The sequence below is a fragment of the Dendrobates tinctorius genome, unplaced genomic scaffold, assembly GCF_039654945.1.
Source record: "Dendrobates tinctorius isolate UK_male_01 unplaced genomic scaffold, ASM3965494v1 ptg000086l, whole genome shotgun sequence".
NCBI lineage: Eukaryota > Metazoa > Chordata > Amphibia > Anura > Dendrobatidae > Dendrobates > Dendrobates tinctorius.
This window is the reverse complement of record NW_027361754.1, coordinates 27,223,795-27,241,866: the sequence shown is the minus strand read 5'-3', so window position 1 is coordinate 27,241,866 and position 18,072 is coordinate 27,223,795. Positions and strand designations below refer to the sequence as shown.

Below are 18,072 nucleotides of genomic sequence, written 5' to 3'. Positions count from 1 at the left end.
GGTACAGGGGAAGGTCCCTCCATCTCTTGTCTGCGTGTTTCTTGATTCGGGCATTGGCCTTCACGAGAGCGTCTTTGGTCTCCTTCCAAATCTCAGAAAATTCCATGGCGAGAGCATCCGCTGCGGGAACTCCAGATGACACGGCAAAGGGCAGCGGAACACCCGGATTGCGACCAGAGACCACAAAGAACGGAGATTTGGTGGTCGACTCACTGGGATGGTTGTTGTGGGCAAATTCTGCCCAAGGTAGAAGTGAGACCCAGTTGTCCTGATGAGCGTTGGCAAAGTGACGCAGGTAGGTGGTCAGGCCCTGATTTATCCGTTCCACTTGCCCGTTGGTCTGTGGATGATAAGCAGAGGAGAAGTCGATGGATGTACCCATAAGCCGACAGAGGGCCCTCCAAAAGCGAGACGTAAATTGGACCCCACGGTCCGACACAATCCGTAGAGGGAGGCCATGTAACCTGAAGATCTGGTGGATGAAGATCTCGGCCAACTTCGGAGCTGACGGCAAACCGGCCAGGGGGACAAAATGAGCCATCTTGGAGAACCGGTCCGCTACGACTAAGATGGTGGTGCAACCAGCTGACAGAGGCAAGTCAGTTACGAAATCCATAGCAATTTGCTGCCACGGGACCTCCGGAACGGGCAATGGGTGGAGAAGACCGGAGGGAAGGGTCCTTGGGACCTTGTTCTGAGCACAGGTTGTGCAGGAGGCAACATAATCCATAACGTCTTGGCGGAGGGTGGCCCACCAGTAATAACGGGAGAGAAGTAAGAGGGTCTTCTTGGTCCCCACGTGCCCAGCGACCTTGGAAGAATGCCCCCAGCGCAGCACCTCCAGACGCTTATTCCGAGGAACGAAAGGTCTTGCCTGGTGGAGGAGTAGAAAAGTTCACAGGAGCCACAGTGATCACTTTGGCAGGCTTGATAATATAAGATGGACCCTCGTCCTCCTCTGGCGACTGTAAGGACCTGGAGAGTGCATCCGCCTTGATGTTCTTATCACTGGGCCGGAAGTGAAGCTTGAAATCAAACCGCGAAAAATACAAGGCCCATCTGGCCTGTCTGAAATTGAGCCTCTGAGCGGACTGTAAATAGGCCAAATTTTTATGGTCCGTGAAGATAGAAAAGGGATGCACCGCCCCCTCGAGCAAATACCGCCATTCTTCTAGGGCCATCTTAATGGCCAGCAATTCCCTGTCTCCAATGGAGTAATTGTTCTCCGCAGGCGAGAAGGACCTGGAGAAGAACCCGCAGGGAACCAGTTGACCCGAGGAGCCCGGCTGGGAGAGAACTGCCCCAGCTCCGGTGGAAGAGGCGTCCACTTCTACAACAAAAGGCCTACTGGCTACCGGCCGATGCAAGACTGGTGCTGAGGCAAAGGCGCGTTTCAGCGCCAGAAAGGCGTCCTCAGCCTCGGGGGGCCAGCTGTTTGGTTTAGTTCCTTTACGGGTCAGGGCCGCTATGGGTTTGGTCACCGTGGAAAAATGTGGTACGAACTGTCGGTAGTAATTTGCGAACCCGAGGAAACGCTGGATGGCCTTTATACCGACAGGGCGGGGCCACTTGAGCACCGCAGAGAGTTTCTCGGGATCCATCCTTAGGCCGGAGTCAGTGATTATATACCCCAAGAAGGGTAGCGAGGTTTGTTCGAAGAGACACTTTTCGATTTTGGCGTAGAGGTGATTCTCTCGGAGACGGTGCAGGACCATGCGTACACTTTTCCGATGAGAGGATAGGTCGGGTGAAAAGATAAGAATATCATCTAGGTACACCACTACGCACGAGTATAATAGATCCCGAAATACCTCGTTAACGAACTCCTGGAACACGGCTGGAGCATTGCAGAGACCAAACGGCATGACTAAATACTCATAATGACCGTCACGGGTATTGAAGGCCGTCTTCCACTCATCCCCTGCGCGGATCCGGATCAAATTATAGGCTCCCCGCAGATCCAGCTTCGTGAAGATCCGAGCCCCTCTCAGCCGGTCGAATAGTTCCAGGATCAGCGGGAGCGGGTATCGATTCTTAACCGTGATATTGTTCAAGCCTGCGGCCTAAGGAGAGGGCGCAGAGAAGTAGCAGAGCAAGAGGCAGGGTAAGAGCGCGCGCTGTGGCGAGGACGCTGATGGGGGCGGTGGCAGCTGGTGCTGCCGACGAGGACACGCGACCAGGCACTGCCGCGGATGCTACACTTACATTCCTCCTTTCCTTGAACTTGGTCATCTTCGACCAAGGCATGATACAAAAAACATTTTTAAAAAACTTTCTTTTTAACCGTAAAAACCGCAAGTCACTTGGCATAACGTAAACCGTATCTGGTTCTCACCGCAGTTCATTACACAAAGGCAACATTCCTGGTTCCCAGTCCTCCAGGATTTAAAGATCTTACTTACACCTTCCACAAGTGAGGAAGCAATTCTAGGAGAGGTGCTCCCCCTTCCCTTGAGGGGAGTACAGTCTTTCCAGGGGTCTCCCCGGTTAGGAAGACAGTCTCTCCTTGTTCCAGCAGAATGGGTGCAACAGGCGCAATAAAAAAAAAAGTCCATAGGCTCTATATATTCTGCTTAGCTCGCAATTCTCTAAGCCGAAATCACATACCGAAACACTTAACTGACGCGGACGTTTCATCTTCAGCATCGTCAAAGACCGAATTACTCCCGCTTACCGTGAGTGGGGGGAGAATTTCTTCCAGGGGGGCTACAGTGCTTACAGGGACGTGGAACAGTCCCGTTATTTTTCATGGTTTCATGGTGCAACAAGCACAACGTCCTTTAAGCAGTATTTACAACAGTTCATCCGCACGTGACCCGTGCCACTCCAGTTGACATCAGGCCCCATGCCCGTGCTTTAGCAGACGACCCTGCAGCCACAGGTGTTGTGTCCCCCTCCCGCCACAACGTCAGGAGAGGGGCAAAATCCAGCCGTTCATCGACTGGGGAACAGGGGGCTAACGATGCCTTCCGAAACTGGTGAGCTGTGGACTGGCCAAGAGGCATAGTTGCTATGAATGGGAAACCGAGGAGGAAAAACAAGACAACAAGCTAAGTCTCAGAAAACCAGAGAAGTTGGTAACTATGCAGATTGCAGATCACTGATCTTAACCGCACAACTAGAAGCAGTCGTGGAGCGTTCCTACGTTGGTCCTAGACGCCTCGTCACAACTGGAGAACTACATAAGCCTAAAGCAGGAAAAGAGGAAAACTAACTGCCCCAGAGCAGACCCCAAAGGAAAGACAGCCCCCCACATGTATTGACGGTGAAGCAAGATGAAAATACAAACAAAGGCAGGAAAATAGGCTGAGCAAACGATGGGGCCCGGCTAACTAAAAAGGACAGAAAAGGAAAGACACTGTCTGCAATCTGCCAAAAACAACCTACAAAAATATTGTCCAACACTTCTCATAGCAAAATTAACGCTGAAGTCACTAGACTTCAAAACCTATATCAGCACTCTGAAATATTCTGAGACAGAGCAAAAAAGAAGCCAATCTAATAAGGAACAAAAAGCAGATTGGCAAATACTGATTAATAGGAGTGGAAATTCAGCATAGCCCCAGCAGGGTCAGGCTGAATACACAACAAACTGAATTGACCAACAAGCGCAAGTGTGAACATTAGCAAAAAACAATCTTAACTTGAGAAGACTAGAAGAGAGCTGAAGTCCAGGACCTGAGAAGCAGACTCAATCACCAGCACCCGGATAGGGCGTCGGCTGTCTTATATCCAGTCTGATACTCCAGAGATCCAATCGTTATATTCCTCATCAGGTGGCAGATCACTACCACTTAAACCAACAGCACTACCTCCTGTCACCACCAGAGGGTGAACGGAAGGGGAACTCTCAACTGGTGGAGCAGAAAATGAGTTCATGACACATAGTAATGCTATGCAGGAGCTCACTACCTGAGATGGGAGACCGCATGACAGGCCGGGCATCTGGGGTGAAAGATCGGGGCCTGAGCCAGCTTTCCGGGGTCACGCGCCTAGGTGCACTCACCTGCTCAGACGCAAGAACGTAGACCGTGGCTATCCCGGGAAAGCTGGATCCTTCCGTGGGGATACCCGCACAGTCGGCTGGTAGATAGAGCTCCGGCTCATCCTCGCTTTCCGGGAACGGTTCCTCCAGGGTGGACGTGAGTTCCGGTCTCTGCTGAACTAACAACAAAGGTTCCGGTCTGCAGAGTTCCGCTGCCTGATGTTGCCCCGATGATTCAGCCTCCAGAGAACGTTGAGAGGATGGCTCCACTGATTGTTCCTGCTGCAGAGGATGTCGGGGCACCGACTCCAGACGCAAGGGCTTTGGTCCTCGGGACGCTGTAGACTCTGGCAGCTGAAGACTCTTCAGGTGCTTGCAAGTGGGGTGCTCTCCGATTTCTGTCCACTGTATGGCGGGCCGGGTTCTTTTGCCTTCCGTCTGTCACCATCTCCTTTCCATGTGGCCTAGGCCACCGCAGCTGCACTTGGACTTTTCTTCTGGGTCCCACCTCTTTCCAGGGGGTCAGCCTCCAGCTGCTCCACCCATCCGTTGTTGGTCAGTGGAAGGGGGAGAGGTTTTCTCTTCTTCAGCTGCACCCAGGACCAGGGCATACTGACAGGCAGGTTTCGGTGCCAAGATGTGGCGGCAATGCCCACGAAGGACGCGGTTTTCATTGTTGTTTGTTTCTTCACCATCTCCTACCATTCTCAACGCTGCTATCTTGGTCACAGTAGAGGTTTTAGCTTTTCTTCTCCAGTCAGTCAAGTTCAATTCAGTAGTCAAGTCCAGTGTGGTCATAAAGTTGGTAGTAGGCAAATCCAGTGTTTCTTGCACAATTTCTTCTTCAGTTATAACAACTACTTACTCTTTCTGCCGGTCATCTTCCAAGGGCACAGCAGTCGCACACACATTTTCATCATCATTTCTTTCTGCGAGTTCTCCACATTGCGAGGTGGTCGCATCCTGCCAACTACACCAAATGTAAGGGAGGGACAGGACTGTAGTCATGACCTGAATATCCGCAATATCTATGTCCAGTCCTTCCCCTACAGAAAACTGTACTCTTCTCTTCAACATGAAAACAAAAATAAGTCAAAATAAGCATAAATTAACTATAGTAAATGCTGAAGAAATAACTTCACTCCAAAGAATAGGGCATAATGCCTAACAACAAATGAAAAAAATGGAAATGCTCCCAATAGAATGATATACATAGAGAAAACGGAGCAGAGATTAAGGCTTTTACAATAAAAAGGAAAGGAGGAATACTACGGCCAATACAGATGATATTTATTTTGATGCAGATGGGCACACTGATTTGTTATTGTTCCGGACAATGTTGTTTATATTTGCTCATGTTTCTGTATGGATACTTTGCTTGGGATTTATCCTGTTGTACTGTATTACCGATATGCATATTGTATAACTCTTGGTCGCACTATCACCATGTGTACCCCTGTATTGGCCGTAGTATTCCTCCTTTCCTTTTTATTGTAAAAGCCTTAATATTGCTATGTACATCTTTTATATTTTCAAAATTATTTGAATTAATAAAATATAATTATTTTATTGGATGGTGTTTCTCTGCTCTGTTTTCTCTATGTATATCATCTTCTCTTCAACATACCTGCATCTCCTGATTCAACTTCCTATGGGCACTTCCCAGGCGAAGACAGTCCCTCTTTCAGGCGACCCCCAGTAATGGAGACACAGTGCAAGTTAACTTTAACACTTTGTTTACTGAGTACTTTAAATGTTACATCAACAGTTGGCACAGCTTGTCAATTACTGGTTTCCTCATCTTTCCCATTCTGGCTGTCGCTTCTGTGCAATACACGCCCAGACCGGATTGTTCTAGACTGCTCCCCAGTTCCTTCCTGGCCTGACCTCGCCATGATGACAATTCCTTCTGCCTGTTTCACCCCAGACTCAAAATCATCAGTCACAAGGTTTGGTTGCCTCTGGTAAAGCATCCGGCCCATCTGTACTGATCTCATTGAAGCTGCAACTTCCTTCATCTCATCAGCCTAACCGACTCCTGCCCTAAAAGCATCTGCCCAGGCGATAAGTCACCACATCTTTCCTTTCCTGTTCTGGCGCACTGCTATAAGACATAGTGGCCGTGGGTAACGTGGGCTGCAGCGCTTGAACGTTGAATGGTTGCCAAGCTGTCCGGGCCTATAGCCCATGTGGACACTAGGGAACTCTGGCTCGTCTGACTTCCTACAAGCTTTCCTCTTACTACCCAGCAGCCCCTCCTACAATTAACCCTCTATAAACATTCTATCAGCTATGCCTATAAGGCCCACTAATATGCCCCCATCAAGTGGCCCACAACAGAATTACACTTACCCTTATCTATAGGAACAATATACTAAAGTGTCCTCCTCTAATGTTCCCCAAAAAGATGCACTGACTTACCCTAACTGTACATGAACATCAATCACATTACATTATACAATACTATACTAAAGGAACATAAAACAATATATTACAGTTCTCTACAGAATGGTAGCATATATACATGTGGCAATACCATAAAAGATGAGTAATAATACATATTTCTATGTAGCAGTAATGCAAGCATTCGACATATACATTATCAATTAGCAATGTGTAAACATTAACAATCAAAGGGCAATCAGAGGAAGGGAAGCAAGAAGGACATTATATCTCACCCCCTTACACATTATGCAATGATGATGATTAGTTTTAGTTTGACCGGTAACAGAAGCTGTGGGGCAGCACTGCTGTCACTCACCCTGCTTCTGTTATCACCCACTGATGATATCTAATTTCAGTGAATGAAGTGACAGAAACAGTGACTATGGCGTTTGGGACAAAAGCTGCGGTCACTTATTCCACACCACTATTGAAATATGATGTCTATTCTCTATACAGGGATCTGAACTTACACAGGAGCTCCTGATTTTGGTCCATGAAGTGGCTGATAGAGCAGGCTGGCAGGAAGCTAAGTCAGTACCAGCCGATCTGAGACCAGAACAGAATCATCAGGTTCATACTCAGCACATGTGACAGACGTGACAGCCTGGAGACGCCGTGGAGAGCGATCAGCTGCCTGCAATATCCTTCAGCATGACCGGTTTGGCAGTGGGTCAGTAATGGTGTGGGGTGGCATTTCTTTGGAGGGCCACACAGCCCTCCATGTGCTCGCCAGAGGTAGCCTGACTGCCATTAGGTCCCGAGATGAGATCTTCAGATCCCTTGAGAGACCATATGCTGGTGCGGTTGGCCCTGGGTTCCTCCTAATGCAGGACAATACCAGACCTCATGTGGCTGGAGTGTGTCAGCAGTTCCTGCAAGATGAAGGCATTGAAGCTATGGACTGGCCTGCCTGTTCCCCAGACCTGAATCCGATTGAGCACATCTGGGACAGCATGTCTCGCTCCATCCACCAACGTCACGTTGCACCATAGACTGTCCAGGAGTTGACGGATACTTTAGTCCAGGTCTGGGAGGAGATCCCTCAGGAGAACATCCGCAACCGCATCAGGAGCATGCCCAGGCTATGTAGGGAGGTCATACAGCCACATGGAGGCCACACACAATACTGTGCATCATTTTGACTTGTTTTCACTTTAATTTTGTATTGTTTTTATTTTCATTTTGACTTGTTTCCACTTTCATTTTGGGGGTCTCTCCAAATCCAGGCCTCCATTGGTTCAAAAATTTGATTTCCATTGATGATTTTTGTGTGACTATGTTGACAGCACATTCAGCTTTGTACAGAACAAAGTATTCAATGAGAATATTTCATTCATTTAGATCTAGGATGTGTTATTTGAGAGTTCCCTTTATTTTTTTGAGCAGTGTATATATATATATATATATATATATATATATATATATAATTTGTTTTTTTTTAAAAGACAACTTGACCCCAAAAGGAGGAAAATCTCTCCAAATAAACAGTATATCTAAGAATATAGTCGGAATCAAATATACAAAGACATAAAGACAGTCTGGTAATCTGCTGCAGGGTTGTGCCTAAATGAAACAATAGCAGTTTTTTTGTGATGTGTATGTGTTCATGATAGCAATGAATATACAAAATCAATAATATGTGAGGGAGGTGATGATAGGACGGGCGGCTGCCGATTACAGGTAAAAGTACAACTAGTTGGAAGAAGTGAACCTGAGCAGGGTAAAGAGCAATTCTATTCACAATTGACAACACATCATTTTTTTTTTGCACTTAGCAGGTGAACAATATTACATGTAGACCTTACTAAAAGCCACCTACACAACCTGCTCCATGCTTTAATATTACTCTATGTCAATAACTATTTGGATTTCAATAGATTGGAGAATTATAAGAATCCTGCGTCCGTTATTTTTTTTTATCTCCATTGTCCTCTTACTTGATTAACAGTTCTGGCTTTTCAGGAGCCAATTAAGGATGGAGAAAAATGGAAAACATGAAGGTGGGAAGCAATGACTGTGCTTGGTTTGGACAGTCATTTTGTGCTAACACACTGATCGAAGAAGAATCAAGACAACAAGCGTCACCACGGGGAAAATCAAGCATTACATGGTGGCCAATGTGTTCATCAAACTTCCATGGGCAATCATACCTGAGATAAGTTTTGCTGCCCAAAATATCCAGAATTCAGCTTCCGTTTACTAGATTGTACTAGGAAAATTGTTAGATTGCCTGCAGGGATTTCATGCATTGGGAAGTGAAAGGTGCTATGACCGGGCATCTTTGTGTCACTTTTAACTTTTTTGTGTATATCTGTCCAGTACTATGCATCTATCCTACTAATTAAAGGAAATCCGTCAGTAGGCTCACCCTTGCTAAGCCGTCTATAAGGGCACGGCCGGCTCCAGGTTTTCGTGGGCCCCAGATGAAAGAGTCTCAATGGGGCCCTTTAACAAATACCACAATTCATAATACCCAGATACGGCAGAGAAATATAGGTATAGTACAATGCCAAAGATTTCACTTCTTAAATTACATGAGTGATATCTATTATAAATTATGCAATAGCTCAGAAACCAAACAATATAGTTCTCCATACAGTATTATGGGCACCATATAGTTTTCCATACAGTATTATGGTATCCACAAAGATCTCTAAACAGTATTTTGTGCACCATATAGTCCTCCATACAGAATTATGGGTATCACATAGCCCTCCATACAGTATTATGTGCACCATATAGTTGTCTATACAGTATTATGGGCTCCAGATAGTCCTCCATACAGTATTATGGGCACCACATAGTCCTCCATACAGTATTATGGGCACCACATAGTCCTCCGTACAGTATTATGGGCACCACATAGTCCTCCATACAGTATTATGGGCACCACATAGTCGTCCATACAGTATCATGTGCACCAAATAGTTCTCCATATAGTATTATGGGCACCACATAGTGCTCCGTACAGCATTATGAGCATCACATAGTCCTCTGTACATTATTATGGGCACCACATAGTCCTCCATACAGAATTATGGGCACCACAGACTCCTCCATGCAGTAATATGTGCACCTCATATTCCTCCATACAGTATTATGTTCAACTCATGGTCTTCAACACAGAATTATGGGAACCATATAGTCCTCAAAAAAGTATTATGTGCACCCCATAGTCCTCCAAACAATATTATGGGCACCACATAGTCATGTATACTGAATTAAAGGCTCCACATGGTCCTCCATACAGTATTATGGGCACCACATAGTCCTCCATACAGTATTATGGTAACCACAAAGACCTCCTAACAGTATTTTGTGCACCATATAGTCCTCCACACAGTATTATGAACACCACATAGTCCTCCACACAGTATTATGTGCACCACATAGTCACTCATACAGTATTATGGGCACCACATAGTCCTCCAAAAAATATAATGGGTACCACATAGTCCTGCATAGAGAATTAAAGGCTCCACATGGTCCTCCATACAGTACTATGGACACCACAGTCCTCCATGCAGCATTATTGCCACCACATAGTCCTCCATACTGTATAATTGGTAACATATGGTTCTCCATGCAGTATTATGGACACCACAAAGTCCTCCATACAGTATTATGGTAACCACAAAGACCTCTAAACAGTATTTTGTGCACCTTATAGTCCTCCATACAGTGTTATGGGCACCACATAGTCCTCCATACAGTATTATGCGCACCACATAGTTGTCCACACAGTATTACGGACATCACATAATCCTCCATACTGTATAATTTGGCACCACATAGTTATCCATACAGTATTATAGGCAACAAATAGTTCTCCATACAGTATTAAGGGCACCACATAGTCATCCGCACAGCATTATGAGCACCACATAGTCCTCCGCACAGTATTATGTGCACCACATAGTCCTTAATACGGAATTATTGGCACCACATAGTCCTCCGTACAGCATTATAAGCATCATATAGTCCTCCATACAGTATTATTTGCACCACATAGTCCTCCATACAGTATTATTTGCACCATATAGTCCTCCATATAGTATTATGGTAACCACAAACAACTCCATACAGTATTTTGTGCACCATATACTCCTCAGTGCATACATTCTCTGGAATAAAAAATCAGATCGCAGATAGCAAGAGCAGGGAGATTTCTATCGGATAGGAATAGAAATTTTTCTCCCCCCTTTGAAGTAAGTAGAGCTTCAATTCTTCAACTCCCCATCTCCCCGTGTGGACTCACTACGCTCTTCGGTTGGTGCTCCTTTTTTTGTTTGATTTTTAAGCTGTCTTACAATACAGCACCTGATTAGGATGTCCGGACCCGGTCCTATACATAGACTGTGATATTTATCTTGCGGAGACTGAGCGTCTCCACACGATAAATAGACATGCTGCGGTTTATATAGACGCGCCGCATGTGCATATATGCAGGTCTGCCACCTGCATCTTTAAACGCATAGTGGAGATGGGATTTCATAAAATCCTCCCCACTATACTGTAACATCTGGACGCTGCGGCTGTATGCAGCGTCCAATCCGCAGCGTTTCCTGACCATGGAAACATGCTCTTAGCAGCAGGCTGATTGAGCTCTAACAGCGTTGTACACATTCAAGACATCGATTTTAGTATAAGTGTTTTGTTGGTTTTTCTTCCCCTCCTCCCTCCATAGAGGCACTCCTTTGCAGCCTTTTTTCTTGCTTTTTTTCAGCGCTGGACCAGGGAAGGGTGAGTAAAGTACAATTTGTTTCCATAGAATAAAGCATAGCCAAGGGTCAGAGATTTTCCAGAATCAGAAAACCCATTTAGTGTATGTTCTCAATTTCAATTTGCTTCTTGAATTCTGAACCTTCAAAATATTTCCCTGTATTTCTCATACAATGGACGACATCACATCAAATAGACCTTTCTAACAATTTTTTTGCAAAATTGGCTTTTTGAGTCAGCAAATCAGCTGTTCCACAAAGCTTTTGAGAGCAAGGAACATAGAAAATGGCACCAACGAGTCCTGGAAACGCCTTCCTTTGACTCACGGTTACATTATTTCAGCACCTCATTCTACTTAAACCCAAAGTTGACCTTCAATGACCACGAAATTGAAAGATCACAACCTTTAGTGATGGTCTGTTCTGATCAGTTCAGCACTTTTGGCTTAAGAACACGAGCTCAGCACTCTTCTATTTCATCACGATTATGACTGTGACTCAGAGATCATTGCTCACCAAGCTTTTCAGACTTCCAGCATCACTTTAAAAACAGAGACACGTCATGAACTCCACATCTGATCTAAAGTCCATGAAGCTGCCTTGGAGATCAGCCAAAGTAGAGATGCTCTAATATAAAGGGCCGGCAGTGGCACAACTTCATCCTCAGATCTAAACACCAAGGGATCAGGTAAGGAGCAATCTCATCCATCCTTCCTGAATAAGGAGACTTGCAGAACTTTTACAAGATCCTAGGGTCTTGGCGAACTACCACTTCTTGCAAGCACAGAAATCATCCTTAGTTTTATGATTTTCCATCCATTTCTTTACTTTTGAAATTTCTTTTCATTTGTTGTTGTAGATTTTCACCATTGGGACAAGGTTGACCTGTACAGAGAACCACCATGCTGCTGAAAGTCCTAGGTCTGGCGCTAGTTGTGTGCGCAATCACAGGTCAGTAAATGTCTAGGTGAATAGTATCTGAGTGTAGGACTCTGGTACCAAATTCTAAGAGGAAATACCAGATACCATGTGCCACAATATTCTCTTCTTATGTGATATAGGGTCATTTAAACATCTAAGTCACCAGACCCTGGGTTGCGACCTCTGCAACCTCCATAACTAAAGACTGATGGGTGAATATATCATGATATACTTCCAGTGATACAATGTATTCATACTTCCATATATGTATTTTTTCATATGATAAATAAAAGGATATCTACATTTTCAATATGTTACAGGCTACAGCCCCTTTTTTAGTACTCACATCAGGAGACCACCACATGTAGCTGAAAACAGCTGTTCAATGGGGGGCATTGGGTGGAGAATCCCCCCCCACTGATCTGATATTGATATCTTAAGCCTGGTGAACCTCTTTAATAAAAAGTTTATGGCTCCATATGCCACTTTGCTCTCACTTGAATATAAGCTCATCCATTTTTCCTCTTTGTTTCCAGGGGTCTGTAGACCCTGAACCCCACCAATAACTACTCCTGAACTATAACCTATCAACAATCATTGAAGAGTAACTGTGATTTTAATATTTCACAAATCAATAGTAGAGATGAAAATAAGCAACTTTGTAATACATCTTATTAGAGAAATCTGTTTCTTTCTCCTTCCGGACTGAGCTTTCACTCTTAATTCAGGGGTAAAATCTATAAAATCTGTATTTAAGGAAGACATATGTTCCCATTACAGTGAAGACAGTTGGTGCTTTTAAAATTCTAAGGAGAAGGTGGAGCTAAAGGTCGACGCAGACATTCTACTGAAATGACTAATACAGTTCTCCATAGAACTTTATAAGCACCAACTGTCATCTCCTATCTCAGTAGTGGGAAGGTTTGTAGTCACTAAAGACACATTTTACCTGTGAATTGAGAATTTTGAGAGTGAAAGATCAGTCCTGGAGGAAAAAGAAGCAGATTTTTCTAATAAGATATATTACGAAGCTGCTTATTGTCATCTGTATTATTTATTTATGACAAAAATGAAAGTGAGGGTTATTCTCTATACAATATTATTCTATTTGTATGATGAATAGTATGTGACTTTCTACTATCTGTTTTTCTGCCCTAGGATCTCAAGCCGAGATCAGCACTGACGAGATAAGTGATGCTTTCTGGAATTACTTCACCCAGCTGTCCAGCAACACCAAAGACAAAGTGGAGCAGATACAGCAATCTGACATCAGCAGACAGCTAAAGTAGGTGTCCAAAATATGCACAGACGGCAGTCACCGCAGACTGAATGCACTGATGTGATTGCTGATGTAGTACTGGTTTTATTACTATTCTATTGTTGTTATCAGAAAGTTGTAGACAGTTACAGAGTGGCTGAATGAGAAAGGAACCAAGGGTGTCTCTATGCTTTAAAATTGAATATATGCATAAAAATATCATAGAAAGGATCAGTGGCGTAATTGGAGTCCCATTGGCCCCTGTGCAAAATTTGGACCTGTATCCCATCTCCATGTTGTTCAGATGTAATGGCGTTTGCAGCATTTTAGATCCTATACAGACATACATATAATAGTGTCCCCATCTTGGCACCTTCCTGGAATAATATCCCCGCCCTGCCCCTTTCTGTAATAATATCCCCGTTCTGTCCCTTCCTGTAATAATGCCCCCCGTCCTGTCCCATTCATGTAATAATGTCTCCCATCCAGGGCCACTTTCTGTAATAATGTCCCCTATTTTGGCTCCTTTCTGTAATAATGTCCCCCTTCCTGGGCCTCTTTCTGTAATAATGTCCCCCATCCTGGCTCTTTTCAGTAACAATGTAACCCATCCTGGATCTCATTCTGGTATAATGACGCCAATTCTGGGACTCTTCCTGTTATAATGTCCACTATTCTTGGCCCCTTCCTCGTATAATGTGCCCCAAACTAGGACCCTTACTGTAATAATATCCTCCTTCCTTGTTCTTTTCCATAACAATGTCACCCATTCTGGTATAATGTCCCCCATCCTGGTAAAATCTTACTCATTATGGCCCCCTTCCTAGTATAATATCCCCTATCCTTGCCAATTTCTGTAACAGTGACACCCATCTTGGTATACTGTCCCCTATCATGGGCCCCTTCCTGTATAATGACCCCCATCCTTGAAACATTTCTGGTATGATGACCCCCATCCTGAGTTTCTTCCTGTTATAATGACCCCTATCATGGGCCTCTTCTTGGTATAATGTCCCCCATCTTGGGCCTGTTAATGTAATAATGTCCCCCATCATGACACCTTTCTTTAACAATGTCACCCATCCTGGTATAATGACCTCCATTCTGGACCTAATTCTGGTAAAATGACCCCCCATGCTGGACCTCATTCTGGTATAATAACCTCCATCATAGGCCCCCTTCCTTGTATAAACACCACCATCCTGGGCTTCTTCCTTGCATAAAATCCCCCATCTTGAGCTTCTTCCTTGTATAATGTCCCCCATCCTGAGCTCCTTCCTTGTATAATGTCCCCCATCCTGAGCTCCTTCCTTATATAATGTCCCCCATCCTTGGTTTCTTCCTTGTTTGATGTCCAACATCCTGAGCTCCTTCCTTATTTAATGTCACCAATCTTGGGCTCCTTCCTGGGCCCCATTATGGTATAATAATGCCAAACCTGAGCTCTTTCCATGTATAATATCCCCCATCCTGGGCTTCTTCCTTGTATACTGTCAAACATCCTGGTCTCCTTCCTTGTATGATGTCCCCCATCCCGGGCTCCTTCCGTGTTTAATGTCACCCATCTTGGGCTCCTTCCTTGTTTAATGTCCCCATCCTGGGCAACATTCTGGTAAAAAAAACCCAAGTCTGAGTTCCTTCAATGTATAATGTCCCCCATCCTGGGCTCCTTCCTTGTATAATGTCCCCCATCCTGAGCTCCTTCCTTGTATAATGTCCCCCATCCTGGACTCCCTCCCTGTATATTGTACCCCATCCTGGTATAATCTTGCCCATTATGGACCCCTTACTAGTATAATATCCCCTATCCTGGCTAATTTCTGTAATAGTGACACCCATCTTGGTATAATGGCCCCTATCATCGGCCCCTTCCTTTATAATGACCCCCATCTTTGAAATCATTTTAGTATGATGACCCCCATCCTGGGCCTCTTCCTCTTACAATGTCCCCTATCATGGGCCTCTTCCTGGTATAATGTTCTCCATCTTGGGCCCGTTACTGTAATATTGTCCCCCATCCTGACACCTTTCTTTAACAATATCACCCATCCTGGTATAATGTCCCCCATTCTGGACCTCATTCTGGTAAAATGACCCCCCATGCTGTACCTCATTTTGGTATAAAATCCCCCATCATGGGCCCCCTTCTGGTATAATGGCCCAAAGCCTGAGCCCAATTCTTGTATAATGACCTCCATCTTGGGCTCCTTCCTTGTATAATGTTCCCCATCCTGGGGCCCCTTCTGGCATAACAACCCCAAGCCTGAGTTCCTTCCATGTATAATGTCCTCCATCCTTGGCTCCTTCCTTGCATAATGTCCCTCATCCTGGGCTATTTCCTTGTTTAATGTCCCCCCATCCTGGGCCTCCTTCTGGTATAATAACCCCAAGCCTGAGATCCTTTCTTGTATAATGTCCCTCATCCTGGGCTCCTTCCTTGTATAATGTCCCCCATCCTGGGCTATTTCCTTATTTAATGTCCCCCATCCAGGGCCCCCTTCTGCTATAATAACCCCAAATCTGAGTTCTTTCCATGTATAATATCCCCCATCCTGGGCTCCTTCCTTGTATAATGTCCCCCATCCTGAGCTCCTTCCTTATTTAATGTCCCCCATCCTGGGTCCCCTTCTGGTATAATAACTCCAAGTCTGATCTCCTTCCATGTCTAGAGCCCCCCATCCTGGGCTTCTTCCTTGTATAATGCCCCCCATCCTAGGCCCGCTTCTGGCATATTAACCCCAAGCTTGAGCTCCATCCATGTATAATGTCCCCCATCCTGGGCTCCATCCTTGTATAATGTCTTCCATCCTGAGTTCCTTCCATGTATAATGTCCCCCATCCTGGGCCACTTCTGTTCATTCTGTTTTCCAAACTTTACTGCTTTTTTGCTTTGCATTCTCTTCCTCCTCCCGCATTCCTTCATTACACATTGACATTGTCTATCATGATTACAAGCTCTTTCCTCTTCTTCACTATTTCATAATTTCCTTCTTCTTTGTTTTCATCTTATGGCCACACGTTCATGCCACTGGTCCATTCATACCTATGGCACTGCCACAGATAGTGAAAGGCAGTGAACTACTTATTCTGACAAAGCAAAGTCCATGAAAATACCACAGAAGTGTTCACAATACTTTTATGCACATTACAAGAATTTTTTTTTATATTTTAGAGGTTGTTCCATAATTATTATTTTTTGCTCTCCACAGTGGTCTAATTGACGAAAACCTGAAGAGCATTAATCTTTATGCAGGAGAACTGCAGCAAAAACTTGGTCCATTTGTCAAGCAGATGCATGACCAACTAACTCAAGATCCTGAAAGACTGAAGGATGAAATTAGACAAGAGCTGGAGAAATTGAAGGACAAGCTGATTCCTTATGCCGAGGAAGTACAGAAGCAGCTTACTAAGAATACAGAAGAACTTCGGGTAAAACTTGCACCTTATGCGGAAGAGATTAAAGCCCAGCTGGACAAAAACACAGAGACACTCAGTGAGCAGCTGAAGAGTGTAACAAAGGATCTAGAGACCAAGATCAGAGAAAACACAGACCAGATACAGTCATCATTGACCCCATTTTCCCAAGAACTCAAGGCTACCATAGACGACAATGTAGAACAACTCAGAAAGCAACTAATTCCCATCACCGAGAAAGTCAAAGATAATGTTGACCAACAACTCCAAGAGCTATATAAAAGCCTAGAACCCTATGCTGAGGATGTACAGGAAGAACTGCGAACGAAGATCAAGAACATGGACTTCCAGATGAAGAAGAACGTTGAGCATATGGAAAGCAAAATGTTTGAGTTCACTGGGCAACTAAAAGAGCAACTCTACCCCTATGCCAATGAGCTGAGAACCAAGCTGGATGGAGATATGACAAACATCAAGCAGACATTGGATCCCTACCTTACCGAGATGAACCAGAAGATGGACCAGAAGATCGTAGAGTTCAAAGACACAATGACCCCATATGCAGATGCCCTCAACAAGGATCTGGTACAGAGAGTCGAGGACATGAAGAAGAAGTTTGGAGAATATACTGTAACCGTTCAGGATCAAGTGGAGCATCTGCAGATAAAGGTCCGAGACAAGATCCAAGATTTCATCAATACGGGCATTTCCACCAAAAACTGAATTACCCGAAGACTGAAGAACAAAGTGACCAGCTATGATACAACTCAACATTACAATTATTAGCGGTGCTATTCCACTAATAGAATGCTAGAGCTTGTATTTTCTGTCTACATTGTTTACTCAGTTACAAGCCCCAGCCTCTCAAGAGCATAGAACCATCTTTGACTTTTCTTTGTTGTTTACAGACCTTTCAGTTTACCTCCATAGTAAGAGCTCAGATCAGGTAATCTACCTGTAACTAATATGAACAACAAAGATCCCTTCTGTCACCTGTGCCAGTGCAGTATCCCAATATTACGATGTTTACGTCATCTTTCCATCATTGCCTTATCTTTGTGCTATTCGCATTCTGTTCAATAAAATTAAACTCAGCAATACGTCTCGTGTCTTGGTTGCTTAAATTAGAAGGCATTAGGGATCGGAGTTCCAAAAGTTTTGATACTTTGCTTGTGACCCTCTACAGAGTTCCACATCTCTAGTATATGTACACCTAATCTGACCAGGCATCAAAAGGTTTTATCCAATTTAAAATATTGCAAATAATCTATAAATTCAACCAATTCTCCAAATTATTGACTATTGCATGTGAGGATAACGTGCAAAAA

General features: G+C 44.5%; 1 protein-coding gene across 1 annotated transcript; it reads left to right on the top strand.

Annotated features, from left to right (window-relative positions):
• Positions 1 to 11,773: 11,773 nt before the first annotated feature.
• Positions 11,774 to 17,844, top strand: LOC141097782 (uncharacterized). The gene is made up of 4 exons (XM_073585201.1): positions 11,774 to 11,839; positions 12,011 to 12,102; positions 13,231 to 13,357; positions 16,540 to 17,844. The coding sequence occupies exons 2-4, from the start codon at positions 12,054 to 12,056 to the stop codon at positions 17,465 to 17,467; spliced, it is 1,104 nt and encodes a 367-aa protein (XP_073441302.1). The 5' UTR covers positions 11,774 to 11,839; positions 12,011 to 12,053; the 3' UTR covers positions 17,468 to 17,844.
• The last annotated feature ends 228 nt before the right edge of the window (positions 17,845 to 18,072 follow it).